At 50.2% G+C, this 19,525-nt stretch overlaps 2 protein-coding genes across 2 annotated transcripts; both read right to left on the minus strand.

Annotated features, from left to right (window-relative positions):
* Positions 1–264: 264 nt before the first annotated feature.
* On the minus strand, positions 265–4,501 carry LOC138429181 (liprin-alpha-1-like). The gene is made up of 3 exons (XM_069570407.1): positions 3,668–4,501; positions 2,654–2,826; positions 265–1,370 (listed from the first exon to the last, which is right to left on the minus strand). The coding sequence occupies exons 1-3, from the start codon at positions 3,748–3,750 to the stop codon at positions 1,315–1,317; spliced, it is 312 nt and encodes a 103-aa protein (XP_069426508.1). The 5' UTR covers positions 3,751–4,501; the 3' UTR covers positions 265–1,314.
* Positions 4,502–6,942: 2,441 nt separating this feature from the next.
* On the minus strand, positions 6,943–16,240 carry LOC138428918 (liprin-alpha-1-like). Its single transcript, XM_069569855.1, has 6 exons — positions 16,052–16,240; positions 13,694–13,780; positions 13,056–13,220; positions 11,656–11,879; positions 9,670–9,892; positions 6,943–8,160 (listed from the first exon to the last, which is right to left on the minus strand). The coding sequence occupies exons 3-6, from the start codon at positions 13,125–13,127 to the stop codon at positions 8,149–8,151; spliced, it is 531 nt and encodes a 176-aa protein (XP_069425956.1). The 5' UTR covers positions 13,128–13,220; positions 13,694–13,780; positions 16,052–16,240; the 3' UTR covers positions 6,943–8,148.
* Between the last annotated feature and the right edge of the window lie 3,285 nt (positions 16,241–19,525).

Consider the following 19,525-nt stretch of genomic DNA (forward strand, 5'->3'; position numbering starts at 1 on the left):
TGAGGCGGACCCGAATGATGCCCTAGGGAGTGTGCGTGTGCACACTTGTGTGTGGGAGCTGTTCATGTTATGTTATCAGCAGCCTATTATTCATATATCCATAGAAACAAGAATGTAGCAAGGGGAGGTGGGAGGGAGAGTCAAGAGGGGCGGGACATACGTACACCTATGGGTAATTCAGATTGATGTATGGCAGAAATCAAGCGATACTGCACAAAATTATCTTTAAGTTAAAAAGAACATAGCAAGATGGTCAGGAAAGTATGAAAAAAAGATTTCTCATAGAGATTTATCCTCAACTCCATGTACATCTGGGAGCAGGCTATCCACCATCATCAGACCCTCCCCCAGCATCAGGCCCTCCCCCAGCATCAGCCCCTAGTCCAGCATCAGATGTGCCCCCCATCATCAAGCCCGAGTCCAGAATTAGACCTTCCCCCAGCATCAGGGCTTTCCCAAGCATCAGGCCCTCCCCCACCCTCAGACCATTCCTCAGTATCAGGCCCCCCACCTCCAGTATGAGGTGTGGGAGCCCCACTTGTCTGATGCTCCTGAGCACACTCAGGCAGCCCCAGAGCAGCAGGACAATAGCTCTGTCAGGAGGTGCATCTTTAGGAATCACCTGCGGAGCAGCAGCAGCTGGGGTCTGTCCAGGCCAAGGAGAGGCAAAGAGAGGCACTTGTGCAGGAGGCACTGGAGGCTATGGGCACGTTCCCCAGCTCTGCTTCCTCCCCGTGCGGGCTTTGCTCTCCTGCTCCCACGGCGCTGTCCTTCCAGATTCAAGGTCTCCTTGACATCTCAAGCCTAAGTCCTGAGTCGCGTCCCAGTCCAGCGTGGCAGAGGGCTGGGAACACCCAAGCTCAAGGGCTGAAAGGATCCCAGGGGGAGAGCCGGGCCCCAGCAGGTAGCAGGGCAGGGGATGAGGGTGGCCGCCCACAGAGGGCCCGCAGCAGCACTGGAAGGAGAGCAGTGATGCCTTAGCTCACATGGGGACGCTGCCCGGCCTGGCACTCAGAGATGTTACCGCCAGCAGCTGTGGGGATGCGGGAAGCCCAGTGAGGGACACCACGCCACCAGGGCCATGTGGGTGGGCACTGCTGACCATGGCCTCGGTTTTCATTCCGGTTCCAACTGTCCCTCCAAGGGCGGACGGGCCCCTCTTCCAAATGGCACAGGTGTTTCCTTTATGTGGGACACCGCATTCCTGCCTATCTCTGTGGGCGCTGTTGTCGCTCATCCTGTGTCTTTGTCTTTACAACCTGTGCTTGCTGCTCTTCCAGTTTACCTTGGGAGCAGCCCGGATTTTCTGCATTTCTAGTTGTCAGCGTCCACTGGGGCTTTCCAGGTGGTGCCAGGGGTAAAGATCCTGCCTGCCAATGCAACAGATAACAGAGATGTGGGTTCGATCCCTGGGTCGACAAGATGCCCTGGAGGAGGGCATGGCAACCCACTGCAGTATTCTTGCCTGGAGAATCCCATGGACACAGGAGCTAGTGGGCTACAGTCCCTGGGGTCGCAAAGACTCAGACACGACTGAAGCAGGGGAGCACACACTCAGGTTTTAGTTCAGTCGCTCAGTTGTGTCTGACTCTGCCACTCCGTGGACTGCAGCACTCCAGGCTTTCCTGTCCTTCACTAGCTCCTGGAGTTTGCTCGAACTCATGTCCACAGAATCATCGTGCCACAGAACCGTCTCATTGCTGCCGCATCCACCAGAGAGGTGGCTGGGGCTCGGGAAAGTGCCTGGGCCCGCTGCATGGGTGTGAACCTACCCTCACCACTCCCTGACTGCGTGACTGTCACTGTGTCCTCCTCTGTAAATTGGGAGGGGGCAGCATCTGCTTGGTAAGGGGCACACACAGCATCAGTGTAGAATCAATGCACCATCCATCTCAGCATTGTATTTATTAATACTAGGGATAGCATTTAATAACCTGCTCCTTTTGCTCTCTTGCCACTTAACTGTGCTCCAGACCACATCTGCTCCACTTACCCCTGCAAATCCCACACCCAGCACAAACAAGACTCAACACGTTTGTGGCTGAAGAGGCAGGAACATACTGTCCTCAGGGAGATGAAGCCAAGCGAGAGGAGGGCCTAATGATAACCTTGTGTGATGAGGGGACCCCAGGAGGACCTCCGTGGCTGTGGGGTGGGTCTGGGGGCATGAGAAGAACCCATGATGAGCTCCTGGGGAAGGTAGCAGCAAGGAGGGCAGGGTGTTCATTGTGGGGTGTCCACAGATTGTATTTCACCCCTCACTGATGAGCACTTAGGCCGTTTCCAAACACGTGTCACTGTTAGGAGGAAACAATCATTGCCCAGCTCCTACTCAATCAAATTCGTAGAATATGTTTCTAGCACTGGAGTACAATCATCTGCTGTATTCATTCCATGCTCCATTCATCCACCCATCCAGCCAGCCATCTCTTCATCCATCACCCACTCACTAATCCATCCCTCCATCCATCCATCCATCCACTCATTAACTCATCTGATCATCTCAGACCCACTGAGAAGACAGACACCTCCTCCTCTCTGGCTCCCAGGAGGACCCCCAGCGTGAGTGACAGGAGCCTCGTAGGGACAATGGGGGAGACACAGAAGGGACATGCCTGCAGGCCCTGCTCCCTCTGAACAGTGAAGCACCCACCTGGTGCTAACGCCTCCTTGCCGGGGTGTTCAGGCCGGCCCTTTTCCTTCCTATGAAACCAGCGGTGGATGGAGGACGTGATGCCCTTCTTCTTTGGGACTTTCTGCAGTGAGTCCTGCCTGCTGGTGGTATTGCTGGGGTTGTTCTCGGGGCTGTCCTCAGAGCCTGTCGAGCTTTGGGGAGAGAAAACAACCTTTAACAGGCACCCTCGTGCAAACACACACCCCTGCACAAGAGCTACTGAGAGAAACGGGTGTCCAGCAACACCCGCGCCTCAACCTCGCAGCAGACGGTGGAGTCTCCTTCACCAAACACACTTCACACGAGCAGTGCAGGCTCCCGGGCACAGACAACCACCCCAGGAAGCTGAGATTCTCTGCCTCGAGCTCTCCCCCGAGGAGGGCTTCACTCCAGGCCAGCTGGTGCAGAGGGCGCCCCGACCCTCCCTCAGGGTCGCTGCTCGGCAGGTGACAACGCTCCAGGAGAAGGCGAGCTCCCCTGCTCTGGGCGGTTGCCCCCGCCTCCTGCAGGGTGACGGGCCCTGGCCGTGGCAGGAGAGCGATGGTCACCATGCAGGGCTGCTGGTCAGGTGACCACACGTGCCCCCGATCGCGTGCTGCCTGCTCAGGACGGGAGCCCAGGTGGAGGTCTGAATGAGGACAGTGTCCGTCACAGGAGGGGACAGAGTCTCCTGAGACGAGACCCCTGAGGAAAAGGGAGGGACCCTCAAGAGCGAACCCGAGAGGCACGGGGCCGTCACCGGCAGGAACGTGCCCCAGGCCAGGCAGACCTCTCTCAAGAGCAGGAAGAAAGCTCCCACAGGAGTCAATCTCCAGAGAAGGACATTTTCTAAAATCACTGAGGTCACTGAGCTCTTCTTCCCCAGCACCTGAAGTTCACCACTAACCACAGGCACTGAACCCAATGGTATTCCTTTAAAATCATGCTTGCAACTCTTTCAGGGCAAGAGGCGCAGGGCTCCTGAAACTGAGGACGCACACACAGGCCGCTTACTTGTGGGCGTCCCTGATGTCCTCTTGGTTGGCTGTGCGCAGCGACCCCGTGTGCAGGCGGTCCAGCTGCAGGGACTGCGGCATGGCGGGGGTCGAGGTTTTAGATTTGATAGCAGTCTCATCATCTCCTATCTCTTCCCGTAAAGCTGGCAGCTGAGGGAGTGAGGGAAGTGTAACATTGGCTAACAGTAGAGGGTTTTGAAAATGGCAATCACACAGGCTTTACATTATAACCAGAATCTTATCTGAAAATCTATTAGCTATGCTTTCCCACAATTACAAAAAGAAACCCTTGTTCTAGCTTAATGCCACCTTAAGGACTGTCTTGTTCAAGAGAAGCGGGGCTATGGGGCAGCGAGAGCATTTGACTGAGTGCAGAGACCCTGGACGGGAGCCTCCCTGCAGCCTGGCTCTGCCCTCCCTGGAATCCAGTGACCAGATGGCCCTGCCGGGCAGGACAGCAGAGCGAAGCCGGCCCCGTGAACCCTGCATGGCATGAACTGCTCTGATGAAAGGACTGTCCTCATCACAGGATGCTGCTCAGAAGCACCACAGCGAGAGTACGAAACCTCTCAGCAAAGCCGTCCAGACCTTTCTGTTTGAAGGAGAAAAAGATACAGCTTGTGCCACCACCCAAGGTCATTTGGAGAGATGATACAGGTTACTGGATCCCAGGACAACAAGAGAAACACAGAAAAGGTACCTAAACCTCCACGCGAACACCACGCGCCTGGATCACATTTCTCGGTAACAGACAGACTGGGGGCCACCCACTGAAGTACTTACACGCAGTTTGAGGGTCATGTGCTCAGAGTGGTTTCCATAAAGCACCCCCAGGTCTTCACTTCGAGATGATCCTGTATCACCCTAGAGGGTCGGAGGTTCAAAAGGTAGGAGATATATGGGTACCTATGGCTGATTCATGTTGGCGTTTGACAGAAAAGACAATTCTGTAAAGCAATTATCTTTCAATTAACAAATAAACTAATAAAAACCCAAATGAAGGTGATCTCTCCTGGACTCCTAGCTTTTCTGCTGGTCCTGGGTGTGAGGACAGGAAGGACAGTGTGAGGAACAGATTAACCCCTCAGGGTCCAGACAGGTCTCACTGATACATCTGGATGTGTGGTTAAGCCAGGGAAAGTTTTGGGAAACACGCATGGCATGCATTTTTATAAACAATGAGTGTGTTGTTTAACCAACTAACCTGTGCCTTTTCAGTGGGATTCTGTAAAGAATACAGAAGAAGGCACCCCATTCCAGCACTCTTGCCTGGAAAATCCCATGGACAGAGGAGCCTGGTAGGCTGTAGTCCCTGGGGTCGCTAAGAGTCGGGCAAGACTGAGCGACTTCACTTTCACTTTTCACTTTCATGCATTGGCGAAGGAAATGGCAACCCACTCCAGTGTTCTTGCTTGGAGAATCCCAGGGATGGGGGAGCCTTGTAGGCTGCCGTCTGTGGGGTCGCACAGAGTTGGACAAGACTGAAGGGACACAGCAGCAGCAGCAGCACTAAAGAATACTGGTCCCGTGCAGCCCCACAGGAGCTTGGTAACAACAAAGTGACTTAGGGCAAAACACAGCTGAACTCGGTTAACAGCAGCTGGATACACTGGGCACCCTCCCCTGCGCTCTAACAAGAACCCTCCGACACCAGAAGGCTACAGAGCCTAGAAATTATCCACATGGAACTGAACAGGGATCAATCTCAAATTCAAGTTAAAATAAGCATTTCTAAAAATCAGAAAACAACGAACAGAGCAGGGAAGTGACACACCTGGGCTGACTATGGACTCAGTGGAGACAAACACCTGCCTCAAGGTCAGGGACCACGCCAGCCCCTTACCACGGGCCTCCTCCTGAGCAAGGCCTCTGGGTCCGCAGCCTGGCCGCCCTCCCCCAGGATGGGAGCCGCCCCTCTGGTGCCCACGTGGCCAGGATGGGCAGCACCGTGTCCACTTAACAGGAGGGCAAAGCAGGCCACAGAGTGGGCGAGCGGCACACCCAGGTTACCAACCCCAGGGGGACGGCGCTGCTCTGCTGTGCCCAGCAGAAGGGCTCCCGGGCACTGAGTGGGGTGAACTGGAGCGCGGCCACTCCAGTCCTGCAGGAAGGCCCAGGAGTGCTCGGTCAGTGGGCTGGGAGCAGGAGAGGGACAAGGAAGGCCAGCCCATGGGGCAGTGGACTCCAACAACAGGGGTTCATCCAAGTGACCCGAGTGGAGAGGCAGCGAGCTCCCTCCTGAGGCTCCCTCCATCATGATGCCATGATGGACACGAGAGCGTCTGGAGGAAAGCGGGCTGGACGGCACCACGGTTAAGTGTCCAGGCTCTGATCAGACCAGTCCGCATCACGCTGCTGGGTATGAGAGCCTGGGCAGGGTGCCCGGCCTCGCTAAGCCTCAGTGTCCATGTCTCCTGAACGGGGAGAGCAGCAGCCTGGACCTCACCTGGGGCTGAGATGACAGACGCGGAAAGCACGAGCCTGGCACACAGAGTCTCCTGCACACTGCGACCCACCATCATTAAACTGGCTTCCCACAAATCTAACATCTATGGCTCTCATTCAGTCATTCCTTGTAAGAAAACACTAAGCGGAAATTCCATGGTGGTCCAGAGGTTAAGACTTGGCACGTTCACTGCCGGGACACTGGTCTGATCCCTGGCTGGGGAACTAAGATCCCATAAGCTGTGCAGCATGGCCAAAAAAATAACTAAAGAAAATTTTAAAAATAATAAATAATACTATGTCTATTATAAAACACCATGAGATGATCAGAAGGCAAACAAGTGGGAGAAAGGCAAACTGTTACAACTGTCCCAATGAATGACCCATTTCCAACAGAACCATCAACACAGTTTAAGTGGTGGGTGAGTTTCATTACTTCCATTAAAAAGTCACTTATTCACCAGGACATAACCACACGGTGTTCATTCCTGTTAAACCAAAACGGCTCTTTAATACTTCACAGAGAAAGAAAGGCCTGCTAAATTAATAAATAGTTTACCTTTCGACACCGCTTCCTTAAATCATGAGGCTGATAGATGCATGCAAAGAAATGAAGAGAAACCAGATTCACTGCGACTTTTAAGCTAAAATTTCAAGCATCCGAATAGGCAAATACAGGAAAGCAAAAATGATGGCAAACTTGTAAGTGACATGAAGATTCAGAGAACACGTGACTGGAAACAGATCATTTTTTTGACCACAGAAGTTAAATAAGCTATTCAAGATTTACTAGAGAAACACTAGAAATTATTGCTCAGGAAGATACAATTCTATTACATCATCATGATTTATTAAAGCACAGGATTCCGTACAACAAAGGCCCTTAACACTTGTCTATTCTCAGGCAAACTTCTGTATAAGTTATTTTCCCTTAATAAAAACATCTTATACTTTAAATTAGTAAATTAACTGATGAGGAAGTTACCATAATACCTATTTTAACATGGAACAAATCTAACCACCTCTTGGACATTAATGTAAAATCCTGACATAGAATTTGATTTAAAACTTCTCAAAATAAATTCATTAAAACAGGCTTCCTGTGAAAATAAGAATGAAAGCTAGCATAATAGCAGGTGCCGTCTTTACATTTTATTAACCGTAAAAGACACGTTTCTAGAGTCTAATAGAGACATTAACTGTGCAAAAGCTGATGAGATTTACACTCTTAAATACAAGCACCAACACAGAAAGGAGACTGTGTGAGCTCAGTTCAGATCAGTCCCTGTGTCATGTCCGACTCTTTGCAACCCCATGAATCGCAGCACTCCAGCCCTCCCCATCCATCACCAACTCCTGGAGTTCACCCAAACACATATCCATTGAGTCGGTGATGTCATCCAGCCATCTCATCCTCTGTTGTCCTCTTCTCCTCCTGTCCCCAATCCCTCCCAGCATCAGAGTCTTTTTCATTGGGTCAACTCTTCACATGAGGTGGCCAGAGTACTGGAATTTCAGCTTTAGCATCAGTCCTTCCAAGGAACACCCAGGACTGATCTCCTTTAGGACAGACTGGTTGCATCTCCTTGCAGTCCAAGGGACTCTCAAGAGTCTTCTCCAACACCACAGCTCAAAAGCATCAATTCTTCGGCGCTCACCTTTCTTCACAGTCCAACTTTCATGTCCGTACATGACCACTGGAAAAACCATAGCCTTGGCTAGATGGACCTTTGTTGGCAAAGGAATCTCTCTGCTTTTCAATATGCTGTCTAGGTTGGTCATAATTTTCCTTCCAAGGAATAAGCGTCTTAATTTCATGGCTGCAATTACCATCTGCAGTGATTGTGGAGCCCCCCAAAATAAACTCTGACACTGTTTCCATTGTTTCCCCATCTATTTCCCATGAAGTGATGGGACCAGATGCCATGATCCTCGTTTTCTGAATGGTGAGCTTTAAGCCAACTTTTTCACTCTCCTCTTTCACTTTCATCAAGAGGCTTTTTGTTCCTCTTCGCTTCTGCCAGAAGGGTGATGTCATCTGCATATCTAAAAGTCCATTAATTCTACACTTAAGAGGATCATTTCTTTATGTAAGCACAATCTCACTTATGAATTATACATGATATGCCGTTTAGGATCCATCTACATTATGCTTGTAACTGCATGCTGCTGCTGCTGCTGCTAAGTTGCTTCAGTCGTATTTGACTCTGTGCGACCCTGTGGACTGCAGCCTACCATGCTCCTCTGTCCATGGGATTTTCAAGCAAGAATACTGGAGTGGGTTGCCATTGCCTTCTCCTGGAACTGCATAGTGATTCACCAATTCAACTTACTGCTATGGGGAAAAACACCATTTAATGAGACATGAAGACAAAGCACAGACCCAACAAGGGCACACACGCTGTGGACCACAGCACGGCCATGACCAGAGCAAGCGGGGGGACGGGGGAGGGGAGATGGATGGGAAACTACAGCCTCGGGGGCGGGGGAGGGGTCTGGATTGATGACAACCAAGCAGACAACAGGATGATACAGGATCTCTAAACCAATGATGAAAGCAGACACACCGCCAGAGAACTCCAACAGCAAGGAAAACATACAGAACTGTTCTGTAACAAATATTCGGAAAGAAATCAAGCATGAAACCACAGAGAAATCCTCAAAGAATTTTAAATAGCAACTAATTAGCCAATGATGCAAATTATAAAAACAGTGTGTCAGAAGACCACAAAATGGACTAGTTCCCACTTCACAGGCCACTAAAAGGATTCACAGTTAATTTAATGATAACCTGACTAACAATGAAGCTAACATGAAATGGGTGGTCACAGAAGAATGTGATAATACATGTCCAGTTACAAAGCAGTGTTGTACATGTGACTTCATGGGATAACAATGCACTCACAAAATCCAAGCTAAACACGCAAGAAAGTTGGAACATCTGCTTTGGAGCCGCATACTCTGTCACCAACAGCCCTAGGTCGTCATCCCATTTTTAGACTCAGATAAGTGAGGCAGCCCAACCTCTTCCCTGGGGCCCTGGGGCACCGGGCTCTTAACCTGGTTTCACACGCAGAGCTGGCCTGAGCCCGCGGTCGGGTCCATCCGCAAGCAGACCATGGAGATTCCTGGTTTTGTTCCCACCGCATGCCCTGCACCCTGCAGCCAGGCAGCCCCAATGGAACATGTGCTGGACGGCTTCCCACGCCATGAGGGCTGCCTATGGTTACTTTCACGAAGCTGTCTGCTCCCTGAGAACAGAAACTTCCCTGAAGCTGCTGTGCCCAGCACAGGCCAGGTCCAACAACACAGAGGCAGGCTCTTGCTGAGTTCATGATGATGTGCTAAGCCTGTGGTCCAAATATCAAGACTAATTCATTGCTGTGCCATTGTGGAATGATTAAAGACTAGGCAGTTTAAAAAAGTGTAGACCTCTGAGTGCATCAAATGTATCTGATTTTCTTCTAAGTAAAAAGAGAAAAAGCAAAAAACAAACAAAATAAAGAAAACCCACGTCCTGGGGGAAGGATGGGCAGGGAGGAGGCAGACACATACCATAGTCATGATGCCCAGCCGGTCTCCCTGCTGCGCCGGGCAGTGCCGCCTCCTTCTGGGTTTGGGCAGGGGCGGGCAGGAGCAGGCAGATGAGGAGCCAGCAAGCAGGTTGAGGGAGCTCACCGACTTACAACGATGGAGGCTGCCTAAGCGCCCCCTGCCCTCCCTGCTCTCAGTGTCCTCGGCCCGCTGCTCCGTGTTCTCCTTGTCTTCTTCCACCAAACTAAAATAGAATAAAACCCGTCACCTGTCCTTGTCAGCAGAGAAACGTGTCTGGACAACAAATTAGGCTGGCATTCTGTGTCATGATTAGAAACACAAGATACAGTTGCTCAATTAACATCTCAAGTAAAAGGTTCGACTTTTCCTCTTTTGAATATTCTCAAACTTAGAATAACTTAGCATTGAGTCTTACAAACTGGCCCCTGATCATTCACTCTTCATTTCATGTCTTTCCTCTAACATTCTGAAGGGGCCCTGGTGGCGACGCTCTTCCTGTGAGGAGATGCCTGATGCTGACAACCTTTACCTCCCTGCTCTCAGGGCAGAGATACATGTCAGTGGCACAAGTCTTTTCCACTGGGAATCGGGAACTCGGTACAATCAAAACAGCAATTCACGAACAAGATGGAGTTTCTAAACACAAGTCTACAGACCAGATGAAGTGCTGAGTTGATCTTTCTTTTTATTTTTAATGTAAGTTTGAATATGTACAAACGCATCTCTTGAGGAAGTTCTGCACCAGCTTTGTGTGAGTTTCTGGATTCAGGTCAACGTGCTGCATTAACCTAGAATTCACGGTTTCTGCTCTTCTCCCCTAATGTGTTGTGGATGATTTTCTATAGCAGTTTAAATACATGATGATGCAAATAAAATGATTTTCAAATTAAAATAAAACATTGTTATAGGAAGTAAACTCTCCAGCTTCACTTCCACATATACAACTTGAAAGTTTTTCACTGTTGATAACAAGTTGATGGACAGAATCTACCATTTATATCAAGTCACTTGTCACATAAGGAAAAATCACTTTTACATGACAACTTGCTGTAAAAATAAAAACATTAATACATAACCGTTCCACATTTCCTGAGGGGACATGGAAAGACCATGATTCTGATATCGTCTGTGCTCAAACACGGCCCACAAAACCGTCTGTCTCTCCATCAAATGGGCAGGCGGCACCACCTGCGTTTGCTGGTTGTCCCGTTCGCCCCCTGCCTTTCTCCCGGCCCCCCGCAGTCGGTGGACAGAAATGGGCACCTCGGCCTGGGCTGACGTGATGAGAACAGTCTGAGCAGTAGCCTCTGCCTGGTCCTGTGCAGGGTCACCGGCCTGCGGCCACTCTGAACATGGACTCGGGACACGGGCATAGCTGTGTGGGTGTGGCACCAGGCAGGCCTCGGGGCCCCCAGCCACCCGGCTGCACCCAGACCCAAGGGCCCCTGCTCACCACGAGGCCGGCCTTTGGATTCTATCCTGTTTTGTAAATTGTTATCATTGCCAAGATGGTGTCTAAAGAAAACATCTTAAATATACTGATGAGATGAGAAAAACTCAAACACATGTCCTTGGACCACTGTCTTACAACAAGCCAATCTTCACACTGTTTATTAAGTGAAAAATGAAAATGCACATCTGAGTGAGAATTTGCCAACCCCAAAACCTGAGCTTTTCTCTTCCAGGTGGCCTTTCACCAGAAATTGGTGGGCTCTGAGGACACAGGAGTGTGCTCGGGCCACAGTGGACACCGCCTCGGCACCTCACCCACCTTGGGGCTCAGAGCTGAGGGGGAACACCCCAAAACGCCTTGGACAGAACCCCCCGGCTGACTGAGCTCTATCATCAAGGGCAATCTCAAAACTGAAAATTCTTGAAGCAGACCTGAGGTCAGGTTTCTTACTATGGAACACTCAGACTTCCCTAGGAGAAGGCAGCTCCTCAGAGAAATTGAGTTTCCGGGGAGCTGAGTTTGGGATCACCCACCTGATCTCTTCGTTGATGGCGTCCAGCTGCTCCTGCAGCCTCACACTCTGAGTCTTGGCATCGGCCTGCCCGCTGGGCGACAGCTGAGTGGCCGGGCTGAAGAGGGTGACCCTGTCGCCCTCGCTGTCTGACACGCCCTCATCACTCTGGAACACCTGGGCCATGTCCCCCAGTACGCTGGCTTGCTGAGCACGCTCCCAGTCCTGGTCCTTCGCGGTCTGCACCTGGGCATGAGAGGACCACGTCTCGTCAGCGACATTCAGGGCAGCTCAAGTCTATCAGGAACTGAACCCAATTTTACTTGGAAACCCTGACTCTGGAGAAATGTGGATAAACCAAAAAATGGAATCAGACTAAACAAATAGGTAAAGACAGCAACACTCCACCTGGAAAAACTCAACTCGAAACTGAAAACACAACATAGAAAGAAAATACATGGGGATGCTATCCATCCCAAATACCACCAGGTGATTAGAGTCAGAATTTGTCTTCTCCAGGACAAAGGGGTACTGAAGACATCCTGCAGCTCTGAGCCACAAGGCTAGTTTACTAGTCATTAAAATAACCCAGGTGGGTGGGTCCTCAATCAGAAAGAGAAACAAGACCTGATGCCCACCACTACAGCCTTCATTCTTTTTTAAATGAAAGGATTCAAAGGACAAACCCTTAACTGAAATTCCAGGATGACTGATCAAGCTTACCTCTTTATGTGTGGCACCTAATTCAAGCCTACGCGTAACCGCGCTCTCAACTCAAATCAAAGGGGCCGAGTCACTGTGTGTTGCTGTGTGTATATGCGTTAGTACACTCTTAGTGTATACTCACCCTAATACATGGATACTGTAATAGAATACCGTTAACGTCTCTCACTGATCTTAACGTCAAGGAAATCTTGTTAACAGCTTTAAATTCTAAGCTTGAGAGAACAAAATGTGATCCTAAATTAATTCTATTACCCAGTTTTTCACTGCAAGTTGATATACAGAATATAATACATCTTGAGACATTCATGCCAACTAATACTTTTTAACTGGGGTCTTCCCAGATGGTTCAGTGGTAAAGAATCCGCCTGCCAATGCAAGAGGGCAGGATCGATCCCTGGGTCGGGAAGATTCCATGGAGTGGAAAATGGCCACCCACTCCAGGATTCATGCCTGGGAAGCCCCATGAACAGAGGAGCGTGGTGGGCTACAGTCCACAGGGTTGCAAAGATTCAGACATGACTGAGCATGTACGCAGGCAATGCTTTTTAACCATATAAAACTCTGACTTCTTACAGAGAAAAAATGTATATACAAGAATTCTGGAAGCTCAAAAGTCAAGTAGTTACATAAATAAGTGCATCACCCTCCAAACAAGGCAGCAAGTGTACAAATCCAAGACGGCCGGGGGGCTGGTACCTTCTCATCCAGGGCCTTGTGGTGCTCAAAGAGCAATCTCAGCGCCCTGAGCACCTCCACCTCGCTGGTCATGCTGGCTGGGGACTGTGCCTGCCGCTTGCCCGCCGTCAACTGGAAGGATGGCTGGTACCGGGAAACCAGGAACTCCAGGTGGTCCAGCAGCAGCTGCAGGGCGGGGCCAAAGGAGCACCTTTAACCTCCTGCTCGAATTCAGGCCCGATAACTCCTCTCAGCCTCACGCTATAGCCAGAAACATGCTAAGGCATGTCAGAATCCCGCCAGTTCCGTCGAAATTTAGAGTGGACTTCCCCAGGGGCCCAGTAGTTAAGATTCCACACTTCTGCAGGGGTCACAGGTTTCAATCCCTGGTTGGGGAACTAAGATCCCACACAAAGTGTAGTGTGGACAAAAATCTAAGTTAAGAGCACTCCCCCCTCAAATGTACTAAAATTACATTGTCTCATCATAACTTTGAAACAAGGTATGAGAACCCCAAACTGATCCACCCAGGTCTGCTCAGTGGGAAGATGTGAAAAATGACTTGAAAATCAGACAGAGGTTAAGGACAGCAACACGGAGGCTAGCGGTGACCCACACGGGGCAAATGTCAACAACAGGGTGAGAATCCCCATTCTGACCCTGGTGTTGTTGATTTCAGCCTTGAGCACTGATATTTCTTCTTCTCGTCTCCGAAGATGCTCCCTAATTAGTTGTATATTCTTCTCCTAAAAAAACAAAGAAATGAGAAACTAAATGCAAACATAATTTAAAAAGACAGTGAGACTGTCAAGACTGGCCCTGTCAAGTCTCTCCAGGTTCCACACAAAGGCTCTCCTAGCCCCTCCAGAGAAGAGGGGCTCCACTGACCCCAAGACCACACAGACCACTATAATTCAGACCGGCCTTCAGCCTCCCCCTCGACCTGGCAGGCACACGGTAGGGGAGAACCCGGAATCCAAGCCTGCCTTCTCAAGGCCCAGGATGTCTGAGAAGCTTTCCAAAAGATAAACCTAACAACAAAGTGGATACAGAGATTCTTAAAGGACACACAGACCAGTGACCTAGAGCCACTGGGGAGAAGGAAGAAAAAAGGGAAGCCACCAGGCTTTGGAGTGTTCCTCTGGGAAAAAGGCAGATGGCACCCCAAGGTCATCTGTTAGCCTGACTCCACGGAAGCCACCCAGTCATTCAATCCACTGGTTAAAATGTAAAATTGATGTTATATGTATTTTGCCACAATTTGCATGCACGCGGGGCCGTCCACGTGGTGAACTTGCTCAAGCTGACCACACGTTCTATTTTTCTCTGCAGAAATTAAAAAATCCTGGGCTACGTATCCCCTACTACACACTGAGTGTGCAGCACCAGGAACAGTGCCCAGCACTCATGAGAGTCATGTCGTAGACATGTGTAGCTATGAGGATGTATGTCAGACACGGAAGCAGCAGGTACCCGTGATTAAAATACTGGACACACTGCTCTGTGCTTTGGAAGATGGGAGACCTTAATGCACTTAGCCTTTCTACTTCAAGGACTGACTCTCTAGCTGGATCCTCATGCCCGAGAGACTACTCCAGCCAGTATCTGCTTTCTTTGGAAGAAGGGAATCGTTAAGGGGCTTAGCATTTCTGCGTCAAGGACTGACTCAGTAGCCCAGTCCACGTGCCCCAGTGACTCCTCCAGCCAGTGTTTCCCTTCTTGTGGGTCCCCGCCCACCCTCCACGCAGCACCTGCACAGCGTCTTACAGGGTAAACTGCTGGGGTCAACGCTGGGCACTAAGGCCAAAGCGCCCAGGCTGACAGGGCCCACAGCCATACTACTGAAATGAAACACAATCCCGACGCTTTGCCAGGTGAGGCCCATTCCGACGGGCCCAGCTGCGGGCTGCTCTCACCTCAGGCCACTCTCCTTCCAGGACTCGGTCAGAGGCCAGGTTCTTTCTTGTCTTGGCCTGTGCCTTGGGGTTGCAGCACTGGAATAACGCCCACAGGTGGGCCCTTCGGCGACCCATCCTCGCGGATGGGGGCAGCCCCCGACTCGGGGGCAACCGTTGTTTCACGGTAGGATACCTCGGCTCCCGAGCTAGCACCACCGATCTCTCACTACGACCACCACTATTCACACTACAACCACCGCTCTCACACAACCGCTCTCACACACCACTCTCACACACACCGCTCTCACACTAGGACCACTGCTCTCACACTATGACCACCCGCACCACTGTCTCAAGGAGAAATGGCACCAAGGCTCTGCCTCCAGCACGTCTCCCAGGAGCCCGGAACCGGAACCCGCTCAGTCACAAGGGGCTCCGTGGTAACAGGGGGGCTGGGCTCAGGCCCACCATCAAGGGTGCAGAGAGGGGGGAGAGGCTGCCAGAAAGATGACAGGGGAGTGTGGGGTGTGGGAGAAGGAAGGCCGTGCCCACGGCTCAGGCCCCCTGTGAAACATGACCCTGCAAGATACTGGGTCACAGTCGAACTGACCAGTATAAACTGCTTCAGAAACCACCACCCCTGGGAATGAACACGTCTTCTAAGCGGGCTTCTGCCCCCAATAACCCCCAAACAACCCTCCAGGGAGGCTACTGAAAGGCACCCCTGAAGTCAAGGGTGTCCCCAGATCCCACCCGGCTGAGGAGGACTCACCACACTAGCTGCCCCTCACTCTCAACCTGAGCTCGGTCCTCCCTGTCAGACTCCCTCACTCGAGCTCAGCAAGGGCTTGACCAACCTCACTCCAGGCACCTAAAATGAACCCAGAGTGGATACCGGGGTTCACTCAACCTGCTGTGAACTTACCCTCTAAACTTTGATCCTGAGCTGCCAGACGACTCTGCCCCGTGGGGACTGCACAGTGGAGGTTCAGGGGTGTCCCTGCCTCGAGCCGTGACAGCCAGTGCCTCCCAGACCCCACCAGGTGCTCCCCACCCTCCGCCCCCGAGTCTCCCACCCCTCTCCTGGCCCCACTCCCACCCTCGAGGCTCTCCACTCACCAGGGCACAGGCCCCACTGCTCCTGGCTCAGCCTGGACCTCTGCTGTCACTTGAGGACCTCAAGTCCCCAGGGTGCTTGGGGTCCTATAGCCACCCATCTCAGCGATTACACACTCTGGGAGAGACAGAGTGCAGTTTGGGGTCCCGCCCGCAATTCACCCTGAACACGTTCTGTTTTCGGCTTTATCTACTGGAGTTCTCTGAGATGTGTTTTTAAACCTCAACTGTTGCTTTCAAAAACACCATAAACTCTCTGTGCTCAACTTCAAGAATAAAATCTTCAGTTTCAACCTTAAAGTGAAACTGGAGGGAGGACTAAAAGCAGTCATTTTTTCAAACTGAAAAAGAAAACCCACATGTGACCATGTCCCAGAACACAGGTCACGTCACCCCTCCCTCCTCAGCCTTCTCCTCCACCACCAGCAGCCTGGCATCGCAAGGCCTGCCCTGGGCCGGCAGGGGCAAGGGAAGAGGGCAGACCGGCTCCTCTGTCTCCAGGCCGCGTGGGCCGCTTGCTCCACCTCCTTCCCAAGTTCATGTGGCACTGAAACAGCCCTGGCAAGCTGGGGGTTCTGATCAGAAACACAACCGTGGGTACCAAGCAAGGACCCCTGGTTCTTGTTTTCCCCGGTATCAAATAACCTTGATCAATACAATTGCTGGGCCTGTTACATGTGGCTTCAGATGACAGAAGACCCCCAGGGTGTCCCCACTTCCAGTGACAGACGCAAGCAGCTGGTAGGTCCACCTACCAAGAGCTAGAAAAGCAAAATACGGTTTAAAAGAGGTTCTTAGGCAGCCACAATCCAAGATTTCAAACAAAGGGGAAGCCCAGTGAGGGAGCTAGAGACTGAGAGGCCTGCTCCTTCCCTCGGGGCATCTGAGCAAAGCCCACTCTGCGAAGAAAAGGCAGGGAAAAGGTCAAGCAGAGGGGGCTGGCTAACACAGCTCTGGAAGGTTCCTTGGGCTGGGGAGACAAAAATTCGAGCGCAGGCCTGATGAGTCAGTCCAGATGTCAGAAAACGTACCCAACACTCTGCCCAAACCGGCTAAGCGCTGAGTATCAGCCACCTCGTGGTGTTCAGGAGACAGTCGGTGGGCTTCAAAACATGCTGAGAAGGGAGGCACCCAAGGCTTCCAGACTGAGATGCTGGAAAGCTCCTCCCTGGGGTCGCGGGAGAAGGTGGGTGAAGGCTGCTGAGACTGAGCTTACAAGGACCCCCCAGCTTCAAGTCCCTCAGGCCCAGAGTGAACAGACAGCTCTGTCCCCACTGGAGGTCTGCATCAGAGGAAACTCTGGAGAAGGCAGCATCACTCAAAACCTCTAGGGTTTTCCAAACATAATGTCCACGTGCAAGCAAAAAAGCAAAAGAGGGTGTAACAACAAAGAGGACCAAGAGAAAAGGAACTGAACCAGATCCAGAGGCATCAGGTGTATATCAGCATGCTAGAGTATGCTAGAGGAATCAGATGCAAACCTCACCAGTTCGAAAATATACTTGAAAAAAGGAAACATTTCTGAGAATCAAAACTGACTCTAGAACTTTACAATAACTGTGACTGAATGTAAGAACTCAGTCTCTGGGCTTAACTTCAGATTGGACGTAGCTGAGGAGAGGATCAGTGAACTGAAAGATCAATCGTTTAAAAAAAATATATATATATATATATATAAGAGGGAAAAAGTATAGAATATATTGAAGGAGCCTGTCGTTACACTACGTTGTTAAAAACTGTCAATGGGGACCCTCATGGTAGAGAAAAGACAGAAAGGGGACTAAGAAATGCCTCCAGGGGTTGAAACTAAAGAGCCTCTTAATGAAAGTGAAAGGGGAGAGTGAAAAAGCTGGCATAAAACTCAACATTCAAAACATGAAGATCATGGCATCCGGCCCCATCACTTCGTGGCAAATAAGTGGGGAAACAATGGAAACAGTGACAAACTTTATTTTCTTGGGCTCCAAAATTACTGCAGATGGTGAAATTAAAAGATCCTTGCTCCTTGGAAGGAAAGCTATGACAAACCTAGACAGCATATTAAAAAGCAGAGACATAACTTTGCCAACAAAGATTCATTTAGTCAGAGCTATGGTTTTTCCAGTAGTCATGTATGGATGTGAGAGTTGGCCCATGAAGAAGGCTGAACGCCAAGGAATCAATGCTTCTGAAGTGGGGAGTTGGAGAAGACTCTTGAGAGCCCCATGGACTGCTAGGAGATCCAATCAGTCAATCCTAACCCAAATCAGTCCTGAATATTCATTGGAAAGACTGATGCTGAAGCTCCAATACTTTGGCCACCTGATGCGAAGGACTGACTCATTGGAAAAGAACCTGATGATGGGGAAGACTGAAGGCAGGAGGAGAAGGGGACGACAGAGGATGAGCTGGTTGGATGGCATCACCGACTCGAAGGACATGAGCTTGAGCATGCTCCGGGAGTTGGTGATGGACAGGGAAGCCTGGCATGCTGCAGTCTGTGGGGTCGCAAGGGGTCAGACACTGAGCGACTGAACTGATTGACAGGGAGTTGGTTCAAGAATCAGACCAGTGACTCAAAAATGAAAACCACACATTGGTTTCAGCAGCTCTGCGGGTGCCTAAGGCAAAAAGAAAATGTTCAAGTGCTCAGAGGAAAAAAGGTGTGGCTTTGAATGGCACAAAAGCACTGAGAGCTGACTTTCCCAGAACAAGGAAGTCAGAAGATCATGGACTGGCATCTGTAAAGTGCTGAAAAGCAAATAAGCACCAACGTGGAATTCTACACCCAACAAAAACACTCTTCAAACGTGAAAGCAAAAGAAAGACTTTTAGGGCAAATGGAAATGACACAACTCATCACCCACACACATGAACTAAAGAAAATATTAAGGCAGTGCTTTGGGAAAAAGAAAAGTAGTCTCTGATGGAAATATAAAAAACAAGTAAAGACCAACAATGAGGTAACTGTGAGAGTGAATGTTAACTCTACAAAACTGATGTTAACGCCAAAAATATATCAACAGTTTAAAGGAGAACAGTGACAAGGAGGGAACAGCTGTGTCAGGGAGGTGGTAAGAGTACTAAGTTAGGCTTGAATGTAAAACACACGCCGTGTCTGCGAATGTGAACCCAACAAGCCATGAATACCTGAAATGCGGCTGGCTCTACAATGAGATGCGCTGCAAGCCTGAAACACACACTGGATATTAAAGACTTGGCGTGAAAAAAAGAATGTGAACTATTTCATTAGGTTTTATCATGTTGGTTACACACTGAAATGATAATATTTGGGGTGTGTTAAAATAAAATGTATTACAGGTAATTTCACCTACTTCTGCTTTTACTCAGCGTGGCTACCGGAGTCTGAATTACATGAGTGACAAACCTGATGTAACTTATACACACGGAAGATTGTGTTCCCACGGATACATGTTATTTTCAAGAGCCCAAGGAACGTATAACAAAAGGAATATATACTGGGCCATTAGGAAAGCT

Source organism: Ovis canadensis, chromosome 24, assembly GCF_042477335.2.
Source record: "Ovis canadensis isolate MfBH-ARS-UI-01 breed Bighorn chromosome 24, ARS-UI_OviCan_v2, whole genome shotgun sequence".
In the NCBI taxonomy this organism is placed as follows: Eukaryota; Metazoa; Chordata; class Mammalia; order Artiodactyla; family Bovidae; genus Ovis; species Ovis canadensis.

What these genes read in the sequence shown, in the direction of transcription:
- LOC138429181 (XM_069570407.1), bottom strand. Translation starts at nt 3,750, where the DNA reads ATGCCGCAGTCCCTGCAGCTGGACCGCCTGCACACGGGGTCGCTGCGC. An exon ending in GACATCAGGGACGCCCACAA is followed by an intron (nt 2,827 to 3,667) that starts GTAAGCGGCCTG and finishes CTCTCCCCAAAG; the next exon opens with CTCGACAGGCTCTGAGGACA. An exon ending in CAAGGAGGCGTTAGCACCAG is followed by an intron (nt 1,371 to 2,653) that starts GTGGGTGCTTCA and finishes TTGCATTGGCAG; the next exon opens with GCAGGATCTTTACCCCTGGC.
- LOC138428918 (XM_069569855.1), bottom strand. Translation starts at nt 13,127, where the DNA reads ATGACCAGCGAGGTGGAGGTGCTCAGGGCGCTGAGATTGCTCTTTGAG. An exon ending in ACAAGGCCCTGGATGAGAAG is followed by an intron (nt 11,880 to 13,055) that starts GTACCAGCCCCC and finishes TCTCATGCCCAG; the next exon opens with GTGCAGACCGCGAAGGACCA. An exon ending in GCCATCAACGAAGAGATCAG is followed by an intron (nt 9,893 to 11,655) that starts GTGGGTGATCCC and finishes ATTCTATTTTAG; the next exon opens with TTTGGTGGAAGAAGACAAGG.